This window comes from Lethenteron reissneri, chromosome 14 (assembly GCF_015708825.2).
Source record: "Lethenteron reissneri isolate LAM-NWPU_2019-01 chromosome 14, ASM1570882v1, whole genome shotgun sequence".
In the NCBI taxonomy this organism is placed as follows: domain Eukaryota; kingdom Metazoa; phylum Chordata; class Hyperoartia; order Petromyzontiformes; family Petromyzontidae; genus Lethenteron; species Lethenteron reissneri.
In genome coordinates this window covers 1,957,075-1,979,032 of record NC_083792.1, presented here as the reverse complement: position 1 = coordinate 1,979,032, position 21,958 = coordinate 1,957,075, and the positions used below count along the sequence as shown (strand labels likewise).

Genomic DNA, 21,958 nt, shown 5'->3' with positions numbered 1-21,958 from the left:
CAGTCGTGAGCCCTGACGCGTTACGACCTCGAGGGAGTCGTTCGGTTCATTTGAATCGGTACCGTTGGGGGGGGGGGGCAGAAGAGGCGGGGTTACAACAGACAGGGGCGGGGCCTCAGTGGAAGAGGGCGGGGCTATAAGACAAACGAGGCGGGGCTACAACCAGAGAGGCGGGGCTACAACCAGAGAGGCGGGGCTACAGTCGGAGGGGCGGGGCTACAACCAGAGAGGCGGGGCTACAGTCGGAGGGGCGGGGCTACAACCAGAGAGGCGGGGCTACAACCAGAGAGGCGGGGCTACAGTCGGAGGGGCGGGGCTACAACCAGAGAGGCGGGGCTACAGTCGGAGGGGCGGGGCTACAACCAGAGAGGCGGGGCTACAACCAGAGAGGCGGGGCTACAGTCGGAGGGGCGGGGCTACAACCAGAGAGGCGGGGCTACAGTCGGAGGGGCGGGGCTACAACCAGAGAGGCGGGGCTACAACCAGAGAGGCGGGGCTACAACCAGAGAGGCGGGGCTACAACCAGAGAGGCGGGGCTACAGCCAGAGAGGCGGGGCTACAGTCGGAGGGGCGGGGCTACAACCAGAGAGGCGGGGCTACAACCAGAGAGGCGGGGCTACAGTCGGAGGGGCGGGGCTACAGTCGGAGGGGCGGGGCTACAGTCGGAGGGGCGGGGCTACAACCAGAGAGGCGGGGCTACAACCAGAGAGGCGGGGCTACAACCAGAGAGGCGGGGCTACAACCAGAGAGGCGGGGCTACAACCAGAGAGGCGGGGCTACAACCAGAGAGGCGGGGCTACAGTCGGAGGGGCGGGGCTACAACCAGAGAGGCGGGGCTACAACCAGAGAGGCGGGGCTACAGTCGGAGGGGCGGGGCTACAGTCGGAGGGGCGGGGCTACAACCAGAGAGGCGGGGCTACAACCAGAGAGGCGGGGCTACAACCAGAGAGGCGGGGCTACAGCATAAGGGGCGGGGCTACAGTCGGAGGGGGCGGGGCTATAAGGGCGGGGAGGGGGGCACTCATTGAACGAAAGGCAACAAGAAAGCGTTGCGGCTTTGAAAATAATATAAACAAGGTGACGTTTCGGGCAATGGTCCTTGACATCATAACACAGAGGGCAAAGAGGCAACATTGGATAGGATTTGGGGAGTGGAGACGCCGCGAGTCTCTCTGTTGTGAAGCAGGGAGGGAGGGAGGGGGGCTCTGCCCGAAACGTCGACAATTAAACTGCAAATATTTATTTCTTTTTCAGGGCCGCACAGTTTTATTGACGAAAGTGTAACGGGGATTTTGAAGAGGCGGCCGAGGGAGTGGGCGGTATACAGCCGAACGTGGGCGGAGTCGCCGGAAAACTAGGCGGGGCCTACAAAGTGGGGTGGGGCCAGGATAAGGAGGCGGGGCCAGGGTAAGTAGGCGGGGCCAGGGTAAGGGGGCGGGGCCAGGGTAAGTAGGCGGGGCCAGGGTAAGTAGGCGGGGCCAGGGTAAGTAGGTGGGGCCAGGGTAAGGAGGCGGGGCCAGGATAAGGAGGCGGGGCCACGGTAAGTAGGCGGGGCCAGGGTAAGTAGGCGGGGCCAGGGTAAGGAGGCGGGGCCAGGATAAGGAGGCGGGGCCAGGGTAAGGAGGCGGGGCCAGGGTAAGGAGGCGGGGCCAGGATAAGTAGGCGGGGCCAGGATAAGGAGGCGGGGCCAGGGTAAGTAGGCGGGGCCAGGATAAGTAGGCGGGGCCAGGATAAGTAGGCGGGGCCAGGATAAGGAGGCGGGGCCAGGATAAGTAGGCGGGGCCAGGATAAGGAGGCGGGGCCAGGATAAGTAGGCGGGGCCAGGATAAGTAGGCGGGGCCAGGGTAAGGAGGCGGGGCCAGGATAAGTAGGCGGGGCCAGGGTAAGGAGGCGGGGCCAGGATAAGTAGGCGGGGCCAGGGTAAGGAGGCGGGGCCAGGATAAGGAGGCGGGACCAGGGTAAGTAGGCGGGGCCAGGATAAGTAGGCGGGGCCAGGATAAGGAGGCGGGGCCAGGATAAGTAGGCGGGGCCAGGATAAGTAGGCGGGGCCAGGGTAAGGAGGCGGGGCCAGGATAAGTAGGCGGGGCCAGGGTAAGGAGGCGGGGCCAGGATAAGTAGGCGGGGCCAGGGTAAGTAGGCGGGGCCAGGGTAAGTAGGCGGGGCCAGGATAAGGAGGCGGGGCCGTGCGAGCAGCAGAGGCAGAAGGCGGGAGACGCGAGGGCGGCGAGTGGCTTTGAGTCACCCAGCGGCGGCAGCGGCAGCAGCAGCAGCAGGAGGAGCCCTCGGCTGAACGGGACGAGCCGGGAGAGAGTGAGAGGAGGGAGGAGGAGGAGGCAGGGCCCGGCCCCGGGGCTCGCGGAGATGGAGGCGAGCGACGCGCTGTACATCACGGAGGGCGGCGAGATGCCCGCCGATATTGTGGAGCTGCACGAGATCGAGGTGGAGACGATCGCCGTGGAAGCCTTGGGCTCGGCGCTCATGGAGGTGGACGGCCACTCGCCGGGCATGATCGCCCTGCAGCCCATAGAGCAGCACGAGCACCACCTGCACCTGCAGCAGCAGGAGGTGATTCTGGTGCAGACGCGGGAGGAGCTCGTGGGCGACGACGATGACGGCGGCGGCCTCACCGTGTCGGCCTACGAGGACCACCACCAACAGCACCACATCCTCATCCCCGTGCCCGTGGACGAAGAGGAGGAGGAAGAGGAGGACGACGAGGAGGAGGAGGAAGAGGACGACGAGGAGGAGGACGACGAAGATGACGATGACGATCTTATCGAGAGGTCTCTGGCCGCAATGCAGCCCAACACAACCATCACCACCATCACCACCTCGTCCGTCCCGTCCACTGCGCTGGCGGCGGCCAGGGCGAGACCGTCGAAGAAGGGAGGTGGGAAGAAGGGGGGAGGAGGAGGTGGCTCGGTCAGGCGGGGTTACCAGCTGGAGGCCGGCGAGGTGCTGCCCGAAAGGCCGCCGCGCCGCTGGGAGCAGAAGAAAGTTCAGATCAAGACCCTGGAAGGGGAATTCTCGGTCACGATGTGGGCCTCAGGTGAGTTTCGCGTGGTTGGCCATCGACAACATTGTCATGTTGTGGGGAGTGTGAGCACCATTCGGTCACTTCTCGACAACGATGACCCTCGTCCGTCAGCATCACACAATCACTTCGTGTTATTGTCGAGTGTTGTGGACTGTGCTCACCACCACAGTCGATCAACAACAGGCCTCTCGTGGTGTTGTCTGGCGGGTCCATGTGGTGTTCATCATCATCATGTCTGGCTGTCTCGAGTTGTTTGACTTCTATCAGTCGTTTCCCATTTAAGTGAATAGATCACAATTCACTGAGAACGTCCATGCCTCACGTCTCGCCACCATCCACTCATGACTGCCGGACACGTTGAGTGGTCGAATGTTTATTTGCGGGTACATTGTGTTTACGTGTTACTGTAAACATTACAGTGTAAATGTGAAGTCAGCTTTATTGTGGGGTATAGTATTCGATCTAGACTGCATCCCATTATCTTGGGTCTTATTTTTACAAAACGCATCTTTAAACTCGCAAGTCTTGCCAAACCATTACCACCCATCGTCCGATGTTGAACTAAAACGCAATTAATCTTAAGACCCACGGCGGCGTGGGACTTGCACGCCGCCAGGAGCCGGCCACACGAACGCCCCTTCCCGACGACCATTGAATGGGGGGAACGCGTTTGAACTTTAGACGATAAGACCGAGAGAGAGCAAACGAGCTCAGCCTCCGGCTGCTCGCGACAAACAACACAAACTCACAACGACGAAGCCGCGGCGAGGCGGACGAGCGGCGCTTCGCTCGTCGCAATTTCTACCCCGAGACTCGCGCGCGCGCGAAGCTTTCGGGGCGAGGAGGAGGAGGAGGGGGGAGAAAGCGAGAAAAAGCTTCGCGCGCCTCGAATACGATGCGTTCTCTTTCGTCTCCCCGCATAAATGTCGAGTGGTAATTGTTTTGTTGTCGTGGACGAGCGAGAGGAGGAGTGGAGCGAACGAGAGCTTCCTTCTCTCGCTCGCCGCGCGGCTCGGCCCCGTGCTGCTGCGCTGGCCCCTGGGCGCCGCCATCTTCCCCCCCCCGTAACTTCAATGGCGGCGGGGAAGATGGCGGCGTCATGGCCGCCGCGTTTTGGCGCGGGGGGCCCCGGGAGGGCCGCCGCTTCGCTCGACGATTCTGCCGCTCGCAGCGTGCCCCGATGCACCCTTCTCCTCATGGATCGATATATTTTTCGCGCCCGCGGCGAGCAGCGACGTTTTCGTAGTGCGTCGCGCGCAAATTTATTTGGGTTTTTTTTGTGAGTGATGTGTACGAGAGAGAAAGGCTTGGGGTGGGGGGGTGTTTTTGTTGTGCGCGTGTCGTGGCGCTGAGGATTGTGCCGTCTCGTACAGCAGACGGCGCCGCAAATCGTAAAAAAACAAGTGCGCGGTTGCGTAAAGCGTTCAAGGACGTTTTTTTCGATCTCGTCTCTCCCCAAAGCGATGTATTTGTAGGTAGTTTTTGTGTAACCGGCGACGGCAACGCTCCTCTCTCTCTCTCGCGTCCTTGGCTCGCCCACGTCTCACGACGGCGACTCTAACGCTTTCCGGCGTGCGTGAGAGTCGTGGGGCAGCGACCGAGTTCGCTCGCCGTCGTCGTGCCGCCTTTCACTTTCTCTGTGTCTCTACACAGCCACGCTCACTCACTGCCCTCTCTCTCTCGCTCCCTTCTCGCTGGGCACACGCGGCTACTCGGCAACCTCACGCCACCCGCTGGCCACTGTCACGCATTGCCCGCACACCCCCCCTGGAGTTGAGAGAGATGCCAGAAATATAAAGTCCACAACTGTTGCCCCCCCCCCCCTGCTCATGATGGGCAAAGATTGGTTTTCATCTTTTTGGCAGCCCCGAATACAAGTGGTGGACACATCCCTGTGGCGGGTGACATTTGAATGGACGGAGCCACTGATTGTATCCACCAATATCTGAACAAGAGCGCCACCCAGCCGGATATGTTGTGTTATTGTATGCTGTACACACAGACAACACACGTTTGTGTTTGACATAGCTTCGTAAGGGATGTTTTTTACCGCAGAGATTCGAGAATCGAGTCTTCTTAACGTTGTGGGCAATTTACAATCGGAATCTTTATTTATCCTTGGAGGAATCCAATGAGCTATGAGAATCCAGGCAGCATGATTAACCTACATTCACAATAATTCATCGATTAACGCGCGATTTGATGCACGCTGTTGATCAATTTATCCATCTTGACACCCCTAATGATGAATGTACTTGTACACCGAAATGTTTATAACCGAAGCGTGTGCGGATGTTTAAATGGGCAAATTTAGAAGTGCATGGGCAGCAAGATGTTAGGGGGCCAAGCGTTTCACGTCATGTCCATACAATCAATGGACTTGTCCCAACATACCAGAGCCTGAACCTCTTGTAAAAGTCTCAAGACCGGGTGATGCTTTCGTAGATAGCCGATACCATCATCACAATCCATGGGCAGATCGCCCGTAGGTGTCCGTTGCACATTTCGTCATTTGTTGTTTCCACTTTCCTCCGTCTTGTGCCAATATGCTCAGGTAGTGGCGACATCTTTTTGGCACCAAGCTCTCACATCGTCAAGCCGTTCTCTGCGAGGTCTTCCTCCTCTTAAGAACCTTAGCAAAATTGGTAACCGAGCTATGAAATAGACGCGAAACGATTGTGTGATTTAAAATAGGATTCGCACATCAAATTGTGCGTCTTGGAAGCTGTCAGGATTCATGGTTATTGGAGCAAATGAGACGGAACATAAGCGGGCAGTACAAAGAGGGGAACGGAGTGAAAATGAAGACTGCGCTAAAAATATGGACAAGGCAAATGAGACGACAGAACAGCATCCAGACGAGACCAGCAATACCTCCAGCACAAAGGAAAAAAAGAACAAAAATAATCCATTATTGATGAAATTGTGACCCTGAATTGCAGCAACGTAGTGAGTCGTCACATGCCTATAAAAAAAGAGCAAGGCTGAGGACTGCGTGACCAGTAAAGACTTGCAAATATAATTAATCATCAGCCGTGATCGTACATCAAATGCTCTTCACGTCATATTGGTGTTTACAATACAATCTATAGCTCCCATCTATTGCAGTAAAGTTGAGTTCTTTTTTAATGTTCGCTGGCCTATTGTGTTCTGTTTGTGCTATCTAAATGATACCATGAGGTTAAATATCTCGCCAAAATATGAGCGCTGTCTCGCACTCTTTATGCAACGAGGAACCCATGACTTGATTGATGTTTGTGTGCCGTTGTCATGGTTTTTGTAGACAGACTGCTGCCTGCTGCAATGGAAAAGTTTAATTTTCTGAGCACCAAGATCTACTCTTATATCAGCACTGCCGTCTGGGTCGAGGGTTTCCCCGTGGTTGCGTAGACCTTTGGGTGTCACTCAAGCACCTGTTTTGGAGCCATTCATCATCTTGTGTTTGTCCCATTCACGTGGCGGTTTGAGGTTCAATTTATACGTCTTGTAATGTTTGTCGTCGAGTTTTAAAGCTAACTCCCAGAGATCTATTAAATCACCACCTCCACGATTTTATGTAATTTTACCATTTGGCACGGTTTCTGGTTGTTAGATTAGTTTTTTGGTCTCGTGATTTGTAAATTAATTCTACAGTGATAAGAGTATAGAATATATAAACACGTGTGAATCTAAAACAATAGATTCCTGCACATGCAATTTACTGCTTGTTGTACGACTGTACGATTTTAGTGTATAGTTCAGTGAATTTGTTAATATTTCCTTAGGAATTTAATTTATTGTACGGATCCACAAATTATTATCTCCCTACAGACAACACAGTTGGGCAGTTAAGCAAGGTAAGTAATATCACAGCTTATCCTAAGTTCGGCTGGTAAAAAAATGCTCTACACCTTTCGGACAGGGGCCACAAACAGGCTTATGTTATCCTTAGGCGCTGCAACCCTTTGAAGGCTCCTGGCAAAGGACAGAAGCCTTTGGTTCTTGTCCAAATCTTCTCCCTTGGCCGGCGTTTCCCACTGCAGAGGCATCTTGCAGTGCTACTTTCATCACGCTTTCCCTGCCGCGTCTTTAAAGTGTTTTCTCAAAATGAGGGTAGCACAAGTTTACAGGAGTGTGCTTGGCAGGAGAGTCTGGTCTCATCACGGCCGCTGCTCTCATTTAAGGTGTCTTGGAAATTATCCTCGATTCTCGCGATATTTGTTTTCTCCATGCTTTAACGTTTTCCAACCCCCGACCCCTCCTACGTCCTATTCAGCGGATGACAAGAAATCAGACGGGGAGGCGGAGGACTTGGCAGAGGAGGTGGTGTCGGGAGGCTCGCCGCTGCCCGATTACTCGGAGTACATCACGGGCAAGAAGCTTCCGCCCGGCGGAATCCCTGGCGTTGACCTCTCAGACCCAAAACAGCTAGCGGAGTTTGCAAGGTGCACGCGTGTGCATGCCGTCGCCACACCGAACATTCGTAGCTTGTCCATTGGTTCACTTATTCATTACTTTGGTAGTATTTTCTAACAAAGAGTGCTTATGTTAGGGATATTGTAGCAATAGCGTGGCTTTGATGTCTCTCCCTTTGGCGTTCATAATGGCTGTGACATGGCTGTTATGCCGGAAGCACTTGTTTCCAGGGTTTTATTCTGGACAGCCACCTTACCTGTCCATGTGGCTCTGTTGCTTTGAGTGCTTGGCTCCGTCTCAATTTTGTAAGTTCAAATCCAAGTGGGGGTCATTTCGGCCCTCATACCGACACAGTCCGTAACATGTCGTACCACTTTTGAGTTATTTTTCCATCTCCACAGGAATGTGGAATTTACATGACGGGCTTATGGCTGCCAAAGTTGATGAGCACCATCAACCACTTCTGTGAAAAGAGTCGTATCTAATAATAATTTAAATGTATAAAGTGCTTGACTTAAAGCTTTCGTGACTGCAGGAATTCATATTCTTGGGGCTTTTGGTAAAGTCACGTCAATAGGTATTTGTTCTTTTTGTTATTTTCTTTGAACCTATTTACGTGACTTTACCGAGAGACCCAAGAATATGTAAAAGTGCCCTTAAGCAATCATTCTCAGGAGGCTATGCATAAAAAGGCAGAACTAGTTAATATTAACCAAGGAAAGAAGAAGTCAAAAAGATGTTTGAAAACTACCGAGAGCCATTTTAAACATATGTTTTTAGTCGAGATTTGAAAGATGTGCAGTGTCTTGGAAGTCCTGAAAGGCAAAGAGTTCCAGAGTTTAGATGGCACAATTTGCAATCACCGCAAGTCTGAAGCCTAGACCGTGGGACAGTTAGCAATGCACAGTCTGAGGATCTTAATGAGCTTGATGCAGCATATGGTCATGAATGTAGGGAGGAGCAAGTCCATTTAATTGTACATATATTTTTTGGGAAATTTAACTTAGAAAATGCTTACGTAGAATACAGTTGTGGAGGTATTTGAGGTTGGGCATGTTGTATGTCCTGCCTTCATGCCCTCCATGCCTTGCCTCTTTCCCCTTGCGCCAGAATGAAGCCCCGGAAACCCAAGGAGGAGGAGTCTCCAAGGACGATCGCTTGTCCACACAAGGTCTGTACCCCTTACACCCCCCCCCCTCTACATCCAATTGTTAAGGGAGCTCACTGCCTCTGAAGCATGGCTCACTCCAGCCAACCTGATCGTGATTGAGTATGGCCTGACTTTTTCATTAATTTTGTGTCTCCTATTGGGACAAGAATCTTGCCCAAGTTGTGATCAAGCCAGGATAGGTAAAACTCTTTTGATTTTGGTCAACTTGGTCCGTTTGATTTTCGAGAGATAGTGATTGGCAGATAATCCATAATGGATATGGAGCAGCAAGACATTTGTTTCATTATTATGTATGCCATTGAGACCCTAATACTGCCATTTTTGAAAAGCGATCAGTCGCTGAATAAATTTTAAAAACAATATCACTCAAGTTGTTTAGAAGTAGTCTTGTGTTTGGTATTTCCAATGTAGTCTAATCTGATTATTTGGTTACTTTTATGATACTGTTTCAAAATTAACATGTTCAGTTTACTTTACCTCAACAGCTCTGTGATATGATTGTGTAGGCTTTGCATTGTTTGTGGTCTGTTTGCTTTGAAAGCAACTGCTGCACATGAACCCAAGCTGATGATGGCAAACTTTTGCAGCATTTTAATTGTCTTTGCAATCGTTTATCGCTTAAAATAAAAGTAATTACCTCTTGCTATGTGGTTACACACTGAAAGTGGAGTGTTCACAGGGTAGCTGCCCATTACACAATGTTTTACTTTGACTGCTGTAGTCCCCTGCACTGTACCGTGTCGGCTGTCATGTAGTTTCAGACTTGTCCACGGATTGCTTCATAGGGTAGCAGGGTCATTCCCCGGTTTGATGTGAAGCTGTGCGGAAAGAGTCCTGATGGACGGGCCGCCTTTGCATGCCTTGACACCAATAATACGAATGGGATATAATTGGTAAGAAAGAATAAGCAATATACTGTATAACAAAATGCATTTAGGAAATCAATACCAATCTAGGTGTGTCTAGACAAATACAATGTAATTTTAAAAAGCTTCCAAATGGGTAAATGAATTATTAACTGTATGAAGTGATTGATTACTTAAGTGTTGTGTGTGTGCATGTAGCTGGCACATTTTGTTCATGCTTTGCGGCTTTTTTTCCGAAAGTACAACGCAAAGAGGACCATTTAAAACGAAATACTGTTACCAAAGGGAAGGCACAGAAGGTGGTTTGTCAGTCATCGTTCTGGCCTCGACACACCGCACTCCGCTCAATAGGCACTCGCTAAAAGTACTGCTTGCCCAAATAGCCTATAAGCAAGAATGGGAATGTTTTCATACACATTCTATGAGTGTATCTGGCCCAATGGCACTTGTTTTAGAATACTTGACCCACAGTTGTAACGTTGCGAGTTCAAATCCCGCTTGCGGGTCTCCAGGGCTAATGAAATTAATGCGACTTGGTGGGAAGTCACAACACCAGTTATCCTGCCTCACCATGGGAATGCAGAATTTCCACCGCATGCTCTGTTCCACCATCGGATACGAGTCCTGCCTCTTGTTTTTGCAGCAGAGATGCATCGACTTGGTAACCAATGACAAATGGTGTTTAGACCTTACCTGGCCCTCCACGAGATTGGCCTGTAAACAAGTACCTGGTGCATTGTGGATTTGTATTTCATTAAGGATGTAGGCTGCCCACACCCCTAGTGCTGAACAAACAGTTGTGTACTTGGCCTGTAAATGAGTACCTTGCATGCCACAATGCTGTGGTGGTGTCGGGGTGGTTGGTGGTGTTGCATATATTTCGGTTATATGCTTTGATATATTCCTAGATGTGTGCAAGTGTTTGTGTTTACATGTCTGCGTGTTCATTTGGCACCTGTTTGCATGCTGGTGTGAGAGTGCATGGGGATTTGCTAATGTATGTATGTGTGTACTCGGTGTTAAATCATTTGTTCAATTTCAGTCTATACTGTTAAAATAAACAGCATTCGTAAAAACTATAGCTGGTGTCGGTCAAAATGTAAAGGCTGCCATATATAGGTTCATCCTTTGCAGTATCCCTAACCTTCATTGGCATTCACATGTACCTAGCAGTATGTGTATCTGTGCATGTGTGAGTGGGACACGCAATACTTGTGTGTATGACATGCTCCTTCACGTGTCTGACAGTATTTGTATTCATGCCTACATGTACAGAGGTTGTGCAGTGGTTAGCGTGCTGCGCGACGAACTAGCTGACTCCGAGTTAAATTCCCGGTCACGGCCGACACCAGTTACCATTATCTGAACCGATCCTGGGCCTCCATCTAGGTCGACTTGGCCTCAAGTAAGTATCTGGTGTGGTGTGAAAACATTGCCACTGAGGAGACGAAGGTTGTCAGGCGTGGTGCTGACTACCCACCCCCTCGTGTACCATGCTCGCAAACAGCACTTGCTCCAAAACTATGTTAGGCTATTCGGGGGGGTCTTTGTACATGCGTACATGTGTGTTCTTATTCCTGTATATGTGTACCTCTGCACGCATCTATGTAAGTGTACGTGTAAGTATACATAATTGTGATTTTGCATGGGTACGTTCGTTGTACCCGTGTGTGCGTGCGCGCGTTATCATGCTCCAGGGATGCAACAAGATGTTCCGTGACAACTCTGCGATGCGTAAACACCTGCACACCCACGGGCCACGTGTGCACGTGTGCGCTGAGTGTGGCAAGGCCTTCGTCGAGAGCTCCAAACTCAAGCGGCACCAGCTGGTGCACACAGGCGAGAAGCCCTTTCAGGTCAGCATGGCCATAGCCCCCCCCACCACCACCGCCTGCCACTCTCAAACTCGCCTCAAGTCAGTCGAATCACGCGACCTCAAGTCTTGTCTCACTACCGTGATAAATATTGAAAAGTGATCGTTCTGTAGAACCATCGGTTCGTGTGGAGCAGACTGCCAAGTGTACTGCAGGGTTTTATAAACCAGCCACTTGAAGTACATAATTGTGTCGAAATAGTGATCTTCACAAATATTTGAAGTTTCACAAATTTTTCACTGAATTCTGGTTGGGATGTCTTTTTTCACGTGAGCTCTTATGGGATTTTAGATTTGGTAATATCTCATTTGGAACATTGGGTTGGTGTTTGGTAACTGGTGTGTTGGAGTAATAAGGGGCTATCCATTTAGTACATATGCAAAAATCTGTCAACTTGACCCCTCCCTGCACGCACGCGTTCTTTTTACACCCCCCCCACCTGCGTACGTACGCTTGACGCACCCCCCCCCCGAATCCTATAGAACGGCCGATAGAAATGATCAAGGATGAATAATATTAATGTGTTTAAGCAAACAGATAGCTCATTTGAAGACCAATGTAGACAAATTATTATCGAGACTTCACCCCCCCCCCCCCCCCGTTTTCTATGCGTACGTACATTGTCAGTAGACCCCCCATCCGCAAGAGTACGCATTTGGGTTAACCCCCCCTCCACGCGTACGTACTAAATGGATGGCCCCTAACTTGTACGGCAGGGAAAATATTGCAATAACTCGGCGAGCAAGATTCAACCCAATAAGCCGTAGCCTGCTGTTTCATATTCATCTAAAATCATTCTCGATCCCGGGGCTATGTGTCCGTTGAAACCTATGGAAATTGGAGTTAATTTCACCTCTAAATGCCCTGGTGGTGACTTGGCCTTCGCGGTAGCGCATTTGCCGGTTGTGTTGCAGAGGTTCACGGTTAGAAAACTAGCGGCCGCCCGCCCGCCCTGATTATTATTGCGGGGTGTGATGACCCTAATAATACTACGCACTGGGCATTCAATCTCACCTGGTGTCATTTTGTAGGTGATTGTGTCCCCGGCATCAGGGACCCAAATTCAAACACCCACAAATGTCTCAATTGGGATTCTGCATAGCAGTCACCCACTACTGGCGGATGTGGCCCCAGGTCAACATTTGCGAATGAGACAAGCTTGGTCTCTTGATGTGTTACCTGGTTAAACAAATTAAACTTGAAGCTTGGCTTCTAACAAGACAAATATTTTATATTCTCTGCGGAATGGGCTCCATAGATGAATGGATGCTGGCTCCCGTAATGCACTATATATGTGACCTCGCAAGAACGTTTTTTAGCATTACAGTGAATGTAGTGACCTCTAGTGGCTACAGGGGTCACGTGAACCGTTTACACTAATCAATTCAAGGCATGTAATGTTAAGTATAACAATGTGAATCAATGGATTGTTGGACCCTGGAAAGTCAGGCTTTTGGTGCTCTCTGCTTGTGAAAAGACAGTTAATTTTGAGGCTGTTGATTATTGTTGAAGCCATGTGTCAGTGTTGAAGCTGTGGGTGAGGCCGTGGGTTGGTGAGACCATTGCCCAATGTTTAGGTCGTGGGTTTGTGTTGAGGCCCATGGGTTAGCTTTGAGGCCGCAGGTCAGAGTTAAAGCCGCAAGTCGGCATTGAGAGTATGGGCTAGCTTGGAGGGCCGTGGGTTAGCATTAAGGTTGTGGGTTATTTAAGTGGTGGGTCAGTGTTAATGCTATGGGTTAGTGTTGAGGCTGTGGGTTTATTATTTAAGATATGGGGTGATGTTAATGCTATTTATTAATGTTAAGGTTGTTATTAATACATATATTTGTGTTCACTTGTTGACCCGCTGATACTGGACATCTGTGAAAAGGAGCTTCATAGCTCATCGGATTCTTCCGGTCTAAATAAAAATTCTGATTCTGTACTGGTGTTGGCTACAGCTTTGTGGTGAGGTTGCATGGATGCCTTCGTGTGCAGATTTGCAGTGCATTAATGGTCTGGGGAGTCGTAGGATCATTTGGTGTCCTATATAACCAGTCATATTCACCAGCATTAGCATAGTACACAATACGTACTAATTGTGTATGTATTGGTAATGCTGTACTCCTGAATTACAATATATCAGTAATGGAGTGATGCAGTGCAGTACACCTCAGGCAGTTGAACGCCAATTCCATCACTAGAGGGTGCTGTTGTGGCACTCTGGAAGTTTAATTTTTACACTCGGAATATAAAACAAAGTTAAACAATAATTTCAGAAATAGCCCAGTATACAAAGCCCACCTTTGCGACTACTACAGACAACATCTGTGTTGCGTCTTTAACGCGAGTCGGAGCTTGGCTGACCTGGGGTCATCTTCACGATTCTGGGTTCCCCTCATCCTCTCTTTCCTCTTCGCTATTCCCACCAGCGGGGTAGTGTTTCAAGAAATCGCTATCTTGCATGTAACTTGTGTTCAGCGTTTTCCTTTGATACAAATTACATTTGTATTATTTTTACTCTAGCTTCTAAACTTACTCACCCGAAGGGGGCGAATGTCTTAGTGTTACATTTGTATTGAAATAAACACATTTTGTTGAAATAAAAATTATGTTTATTCAAGAAAATGTCTCCAAGTTTCTAGACTCTTTTTTTAGGAGGCTTCTATATTGGGATGTTGGGCCAATTGAATTAACATTTTTCAAGTGGAAGGAATCTGGAATACTCGGAAACCCACAAATATGGATTTTTAGAACCCATTTGATGTACTTACGCCTCAGAAAGTCCTCAACAGTTTTCAGCATAACCCATTATCCTCATGGGTTTTCCAAAATGAGTACCGCTTTGTGCAAAGTCAACGGTCAATAATATTATTCTCCCAAATTGGGAATGTCAAATTTCCACCACTCGCCAGGGAGACCACCAGTGGATATAGTGTTGCCCCTTCATCATTTGAGCAGAGACACCAAACCATTGACTTTCAAAGTGGTCACTGATATATTGAATGTTTTTCCCAACTGAATATTCTTCTGAACATGAATTGTTTTTAATGTTCGGTTTTCTTTGAACACATGGCTGAATACTAGATAAATGTTACCCCGGGGTATAGAATTAATGCCTCACTATTGATTGCAAGAACCTAGGTTGTTTATGAAGTCCAGTGTTCTGCATCCTTCTAACACCCCTTCTCTCCTATCACACCCTGTGCCCCCCTACCACCTAGTGCACGTTCGAAGGCTGTGGCAAGCGCTTCTCGCTGGACTTCAACCTGCGCACGCACGTGCGCATCCACACAGGCGACCGACCGTATGTCTGCCCCTTCGATGGCTGCAGCAAGAAGTTTGCACAGTCAACAAACCTCAAGTCGCACATCCTCACGCACGCCAAGGCCAAAAACAACCAGTAAGGGGACGGTGGCATCTCAACCCCCCACCCCCCCCTCCGGTCACGTCTCGGCGCAGACGACTAAACGAGAGAAAGTGAGGACGAGACGAGTTAAACAAAACGGGTGGGGACGGTGAGCGTCCGTTTGCGGGCGGAAGACTCTTTTTCTCTCTCTCTCCCAACTGCCGAGTTTTTTTCAGTCGGAAGTGAAAAATGCCACAACAATGGAGCAAAGAAAAACATTTTGAATTGGGGAAAAAAAGGAGGGAAAACAGCACGACTAGAAGAATCAAATTAATGACTCAGAAGAGGAAAGCTGAGGGGAGCAAATGCTTTGCCCGTCGGGAGACCAACACATGGCTTTTGGTACTGGCCAAGCGAAAGAGTGCTTGCGGAGTTTGCCTTGCGACTGGTGCTGCCGTGTCACGGCAGTGTTACCGAGTCCCACGTTGTTCTGGGCAGTTGGGGCCTCAATGCCGGGGCTTTCGAGCGAGTGCTTCATTTCAGTTGCAGCAGCACACACACGCGGAGGGGGGGTTCGATTTCTTCAGCATCGTTGGTTCTGCCTGCCGAAGCCGCGTGTCACCAGCGCGTCTCGCCCAGAACCGCTCCGTTTCTGCATAAAGGTTTTGGAACCGGATCCCACATCTTTGCAGCCACACGGTGCCAAATTATCTCCTGTAGGTGTAAAAGCTTGACCCAGTATCTTAAAACATTTGGTTTTCGGACTTTTATTTTATTGCCTGTTTTATGTTTCATTCGGAAATGAAATGTTGCTGAATTTGGCTTTGGCAGTTAAGTGAATTGTTTCTCATTTTTACTCCGGTCTTTCACCAGGACTCGCGTCCAGGAGAAAACAATAATTATTGCTAAGCCCCCATGGGAGAGTGGAGCGCGTTTGTTGATGCGACTTGGGTTTTTGGGGCACAGCAGTTTGACTTTCATCGTGCCAGCTTCACACAAGCACTCAAAACCGATGACGTCTTTGACAAAATGCATGATTTTTTTTATATTATAATAATAATGTTATTATATTTTTTTAAGTGGGCTTTTCGATGCCGTTTTACAAACAAATGATTATTTTGAGCAGGGTTTTTCAAATCTTGGAAATGAAAAGTAAAAAAAAACTACTGCGGAAGAATGAATTGTGCCTTTTTATTTTTAATTTGTATCCACTATGGCTGAAAGAATTTGGCGCCCTGTCGCGCAGTTTCCACGTGTTCAGTAGGGGAGTAGTGCTTAATTAAAACTCACATTTTCATCCGCGTGCATCCGGCCATTGATAAGAAGTCACCAAGATTTATTTAGAGCTACAATCATCTGTATATATTTTTTGTCCTTTTGAAGCCGGCTAGAAAATGAATTTGAGTCGTAAAAAATTAACCCGTAAAAACAAAGTTTTTCACTATAAATCCTTTATATGCGTGTTCAATGGGCCACAACCCAGCCCACATTGGTCTTTGAAACGGGTGGCTAGAGTCCTCTCGTCCTCTGGCTTGAGATGGCTGCCACCTATGGGTCAGATGATTGCCTGCCACCATTAAGCAATTGGGAATTAAATATAATTTTTTTTTACCTAAAAAGTGTAAAATTTTGGGAAAAAAATTTCACGAAAATAAATTGTCACGCACAACGAGTCTGTGTGCAAAATGTCAGCTCGATTGGATCACGGGAAGTGCGTTAAAAAACGACCGAAAGATTTGCACGGTCGTAAGCGCGCAAGCAAGCAAACTTAATATAAAGGATTTAAAAATGTTTATCGTGCAAACTGTGTCCCCTTAACTGCCAGCCACAGTAATGCACCCAGTGTAGAGCCACTGCCTCATTCAATACAGAAGCCCTGTCTCGTACATCACTGATATGTGACGCCACGGCGGCGAGATGTTAACTACCTCGCCCTGGTATACAGGAGGTCGTGGGTTCGATCCCGGCCCTGACGCCTGCTGTATATTTGGAGTTTGCATGTTTTCCCCGTGGCCGCGTGGATTTTTCTCCGGGTCTTCCGTTTTTTTTCCTCCGCATTTAGAAACATGCGTTTTGAGTATTTGGCTGCTATGTTTCCATGTGATAAGCCTCTTCATTGAGCTATCATTTGTGGCCAGGTCACTTCTGAAAAAGAGCTATATATCTCAGTGGGCCTTACATGGTAAAATAAAAAAAAATAGTTTAGCTTTCTTTTATGGGTGGTCTGATATCCTCCAATATGAAAAACATTGCTAAATTATTAATTGGCCACGCATCCCAGTGCAGGAGATATCTGAGAAATATTCGTGAGAATCATAGTTCATCTTTAGATAGAGCCCTAGTTGTAAGCCTCTTCCCTACATCTTGCCTACTGTCATTGTCCACATCAGATTGGTTTGTTTGAAGGCAACCCCCGTGATGTTAAATAATTAAAGTTGAGTTATCTGCTGAATTTAGGTAACATTGAAGTCGACTCACTAAGTTGTTTTTATGTATATATGAAAAAAACTCCGGATGGAGAGCAGGTTATTAAGACAGGCATCATTGAGACAGACATTGGAGTGGTACCCAGATGTTGGTGACCAAGGGGAAAGCTCTGAAGCCAAATGTTGGGATACAAAATTTGTAGGTTGACTCGGTTGTTGGTTGATTGCTGCACAACAGCTGTGGTATCTGGCAGACAGGGGAAGCGATGGTAAGGTCTGGTAATACTGGTATTGGCTGTGACGACACCTCAGCTTTGGCTACCAAACCAAATGCCTTTCTGAACCAGTGTTTCCCAGTGGCACTTGTTTCAACAATGCAAATCCCGAGCCGGTTTTGGTTTTGCCTGAGCCATTGGCACTGCTGCCCAATGGATTAATACGACGGGGTTGCATGACGTTATAAACCAAGACACATCCACGAGCATAGTTTGCTTCGGTTAAACACATGCCTCTATAAAAACAAAAGTTTATCTGGAAGACCTTTTCATCGGTGGACTTCAATGTTATTTTATTTCAGCGATGATGCAAACATCAGTCTTATTTATTACCCGCAATACGTGACGACATGATGGCTTTGTCAGCAATATTGAGCTGGATCCCAGCTTCTATCGCCAAATGCTTTAGCGTAGGACGTCGGTGTGTGTGTGGAGTTGGTGCAGTGATTTTCAATCTTGTTCTTGTGGCCTCATCTGACCCATGCATTACACTAGGCTCATGAGTGTGGTGCTAACTTTGCGGGGCCAGGAAGTACATTATACAACCCCTAACCCCACTTCTGATTTCTAACTTGTGAGGGCAGAATTGATATTTGTTGCTGTTGGGTGACTCAAAAGTTAAACATTTCCAACCAGCTCCATGTTTAGCATTTGGAAATAATCATTTCTCTTGAAAACCCTCAGCCATTGGTAGAAATGCTGCATTCCTTTGACAGAGACCACTTTCCGTAGGACAATCACTGGTGGCTTCTATCAAATTGGTCGTCATTTTTACGAAGGACCAAGTCGAGTCCTGAATGTAATTTTGAATGTGTGACCTGGTTGTACGCAGTGGTGCTTGGCTTCTTCTAGCATCTCGCCATCCACAATCGTGCTTTGGTTAGACTGCTTGACTCTACCAAAAAGTTCCTTGAGAGTTGATTCGGCCCTTTGAAGCTCAATAACATAAGCAGCATCAGTGGGAAGTCAACAGTGATCATCCTACCAGGTGAATGACTCCTGTCTGGAAATGAGGAATAGCCATCGCACTGCAGCGTGCTTGTTTGAGCAGGTGGGATGCCTTCGCGACCAAATAATAACTTCCATTTATGAATTCACCAGGCATCCATGCATCCCACAGACAATATGCTAAGTTTAGTACCAACACACCTGAAGGGAAATGTCAATGTTTGACTCCACTCCCAGGGCTTTAGCTTCGACCTTCAAATTATTTGCTGTCCTTGTTGTTTTGGAACGTGACATAATGAACATAGAATGGTACCTGTTTAAAATGTTATTTGATTTGTACAGTCGATGTATGTGTTTTGTTCGTTTGCGAGGCGTTGATTTTTTTGGAAGCTACCCCTCTTTGTCAGAAACGCCGGCTGGCCAGCGCTGGGTTTTGCCATAGCAGCAGTCGCCATGCTCGCAGGTGTCGGTTCTCTCCCTGAAGTTGCAAGGACTCACGGCTGCGCTTCTGTGGGAATTTACCTCTGGGAGGCTGCTTTTCAGACCCCAGGTGTGCGTGTTCGTCTCCGCAAGGGGAAACTCTGTTGCGGCTGAGCAGACCGAGATGAGTGCGTCAAACGCGCCAAGGACGAGCATTCGGTTTGAAATAACAAAAATAAAAATAGTTCTTTATTTAACCAGCAAAAGCCTCACTGAGTCCCAAGACACTTTTTTTTTATGTTTCTACATCGAGATGTTTGCCACATTCATTTTGCTTTGCATGTTGAGATGAAAGCCAGATTACCTAGAGACGAAATCTTGCAAGCAGATTACGCTGAAAGTTCTGCGAAAATGTTTCATGAGCTCACTTTCTGTACCGTCACCTGCCATCTAGTGGCCCAGCAGGTGAAGGAATCTCCAAGCTCACGATGATCTGTATGTGATCCACAAACCCCACTTCTTTAGGCACTTTGTTACATCGATCCAGCACTGATTTACAGCTGTTTAAAGCGATATTCACATCCCTCACTTGCCAACTTCCGTTTCATATAAGCACATCGTTCCTGTATAGTTATTTACTGCACATTTGTTATATTCCTGACATGTTTGTTCTGGTCCTTGATTATGACGAATGAAACAAATTATTGTTTTTTTTTTAGTTTGTCAAAGTGTGTCTTGCGCTCTCCTTCCAGAACATTCTTAATGCTGCTATTTTTTACTACATATTTTTGTTTCATACTATATTCGTATTTGGAATCCGGGTTTGTGCTGGAACTAAGTTTCCAAGCACGGGTCTAGTTGGGCGGTGCTGCTTTTTTGGAAAGCTGCACATTGAAGTCTGGGTTCATCCAAGCCAATCGTCCATGGGGGAGGGGGGTGGGTCAATAACATGAGTGAGCCTGTGGGAAGTCGTCAGTAGTTGTCCCGTTGATCAACTGGCCCTGCCACGAGGATGTTGAATTTACACCACCAGCAGATGATCACCGCCCCATTGCTCGTTTGAGTAGACCCTTCGTCTCAAATACTTACCCATGTGTTGCCAGCACATTGCTCAACCGGGGCTGACCTGTGGCATCGTGCGGCCCAAAATTACGTACGTGTGGTGTAGTGTGTACAAGCGGTTCTCGTTTGTGCCATTCATATGTCATGGGTGGATCGGTGTGTGTAGGGAGTGCTCATTACCTCTCCATTGTGCTGGTATGCTGTGAGCAGCAGCTCTTTGCTGCCAGAAGCACAACTTGTGTTTTGACAGGCAAGAACATTCGTAAAATGTAGGTGTGCTGAACTCATTGGGCAACCTGCACTGGCTCATTGTTTGCAATTGAAATTAAATCATGTTTTGCAATTGAAGTTTAATTGCCAGGAGACGTTGATCAGAGCACTCAAATTTGCTTTAGTAGTGATCTTTGGCTGAATACTAGATGGCGCACTTCTATGTGTTCTTAAGAGTGAACATTGCTTGGAAAACTGCAACATGTACTCCTCAAAGTGGAGCTACGCTAAGATTGAGTGACATCTAAATTGTATTTTGCTGTGGTTTTAGTGGCACTGTCCGTGGATAATGTAACTCGGAAGGTTGAAAGTTCCAATACTGATTGACGGTTGAATCAACAGTGAAAGTGTGTATTTTTACACCCGATTTTCAGGGCTGCCAATGGAAACGAGTTCTAACGACCTCGTCACAACTGGATATTATGAGATAATTTGACTCGAGTAGCATATTTTTATTACTTTGCTCGGTGAAACCTGCTGATGCAACTTTCATCGTTCCACTTCTACCTTTGGCCTGATCCAGCAGCGCATGCTTTATTCTCAGGCTGACGAGGATCGTCACCGGCTGGGATTGAAAACCCCCGATGGCTTCTTGCCCCGTTCACAGAGACGGAGCATCCCTTGGCCCTGCACACGGCCACCGCTTTACCCCCAACAATCGGCACAGCTGCTGCCGTCGTGTTCCCCCGGCAACGGTGCCTTAATGATGTCGTGGCGCTCTCGTCAAGACAAAAGTTGGGGTGGGGTAGCGGGGGGGGGGTGTGCAGTGCCGTGCTTTAATCGTGGACTCGCGCGAAGCCACACAATGAAGGAGTGGCTCTTGGGAGCCGCTCGCTGTCCATGTTTTATGGAAATGGATGGCAATAATATCTTGCCAGGTGGTGGTGCCATTCGTCGCGTGCTAGACACACGCTCCCAACGCTGGGGGAGGGGGGGGGTCAGTCCTGATTGAGAAGTGACTCCGCCCATTATTATCGTCATAACGTTGAGGTTGAGGACATGATTTCCACTGTGGGAAGTCAACGGGTTGTCTAATACACAGGAGAGGTTGGTTTTTGTCATGAGAATGTGGAATTTCCAGCACTGGCCAGGGGACAGCCATGGAGATGAGTGCTGCCTCATGCTTGTTTGAGCAGAGAACAATGTTGACGTTCACCTAATTATTCCAACTCCCATTTGTGCTATTTAGGCGAGGAGGCAATATTCCTGGTCACCGAGGGAAGTGGAGGGAGACGCGTCTTGAATTCAGACACTCCCACAAAAGACATGGGCTTCAGAACTCCATACACTGTCATGTAGAGTGGGTCAACACATCACCTTCACATGTCTACAGCTGTATTGGGAAGTCTACTAAGTGGGTAGTCTGATTCATGTTTATAAGGAAATTGTAAACCTAGTGATTACGATGACACCCAACTACACTTGATAACTATTTTCAGATGGCAACATTGTCAACGGAGGCGATAATCTAGCAATGTTGAGGTGGGGTTGGTGGATCACTTGGAGATCATTGATATTCAAGCCAAACTCGGTTGTTAGGTGGCCAGGATATGCCAGTGGAACAATGGGCGGGTCACTGGCTCGTTTGTAAAGATGATTTAAACATCCCCGTTATATGCAAGGCTTTCATTTGTTCATTCCAGTTTCACTTGCACGTGCATTTTTATAAAAAAAAGATTTGGCCAAAAGAAGAAAGTGTATTGAATCCCAAAAGAGGCTTTTGCTGGGTAAACAGTGGACTATTGTGTGATCCGATATGATGTTCGTGATGATTCGATGGCTTTGACATGGCAAATGACCACAATGAGTTTTTTTGTAGCATTTCTGTACACCGGGTAAAGTAGTTGAGAAGATCTTCTTGGTTCTTTCGGTAAAGTCACGTAGAA

The 21,958-nt window shown here is 48.3% G+C and overlaps 1 protein-coding gene across 1 annotated transcript; it reads left to right on the top strand.

Moving 5' to 3' along the window:
- Positions 1-2,189: 2,189 nt before the first annotated feature.
- On the top strand, positions 2,190-21,958 carry LOC133342226 (transcriptional repressor protein YY1-like). Its single transcript, XM_061551232.1, has 5 exons — positions 2,190-3,049; positions 7,293-7,461; positions 8,543-8,603; positions 11,167-11,325; positions 14,547-21,958. Exons 1-5 carry the CDS (start codon positions 2,362-2,364, stop codon positions 14,727-14,729), a joined length of 1,260 nt encoding a protein of 419 aa, XP_061407216.1. The 5' UTR covers positions 2,190-2,361; the 3' UTR covers positions 14,730-21,958.

Excerpts from the sequence above, each read along its gene's own strand:
- LOC133342226 (XM_061551232.1), top strand. The coding sequence starts at position 2,362 with ATGGAGGCGAGCGACGCGCTGTACATCACGGAGGGCGGCGAGATGCCC. Across the intron at positions 7,462-8,542 it reads CAGCTAGCGGAGTTTGCAAG|AATGAAGCCCCGGAAACCCA; the intron begins GTGCACGCGTGT and ends CCCTTGCGCCAG. Across the intron at positions 11,326-14,546 it reads CAGGCGAGAAGCCCTTTCAG|TGCACGTTCGAAGGCTGTGG; the intron begins GTCAGCATGGCC and ends CCTACCACCTAG.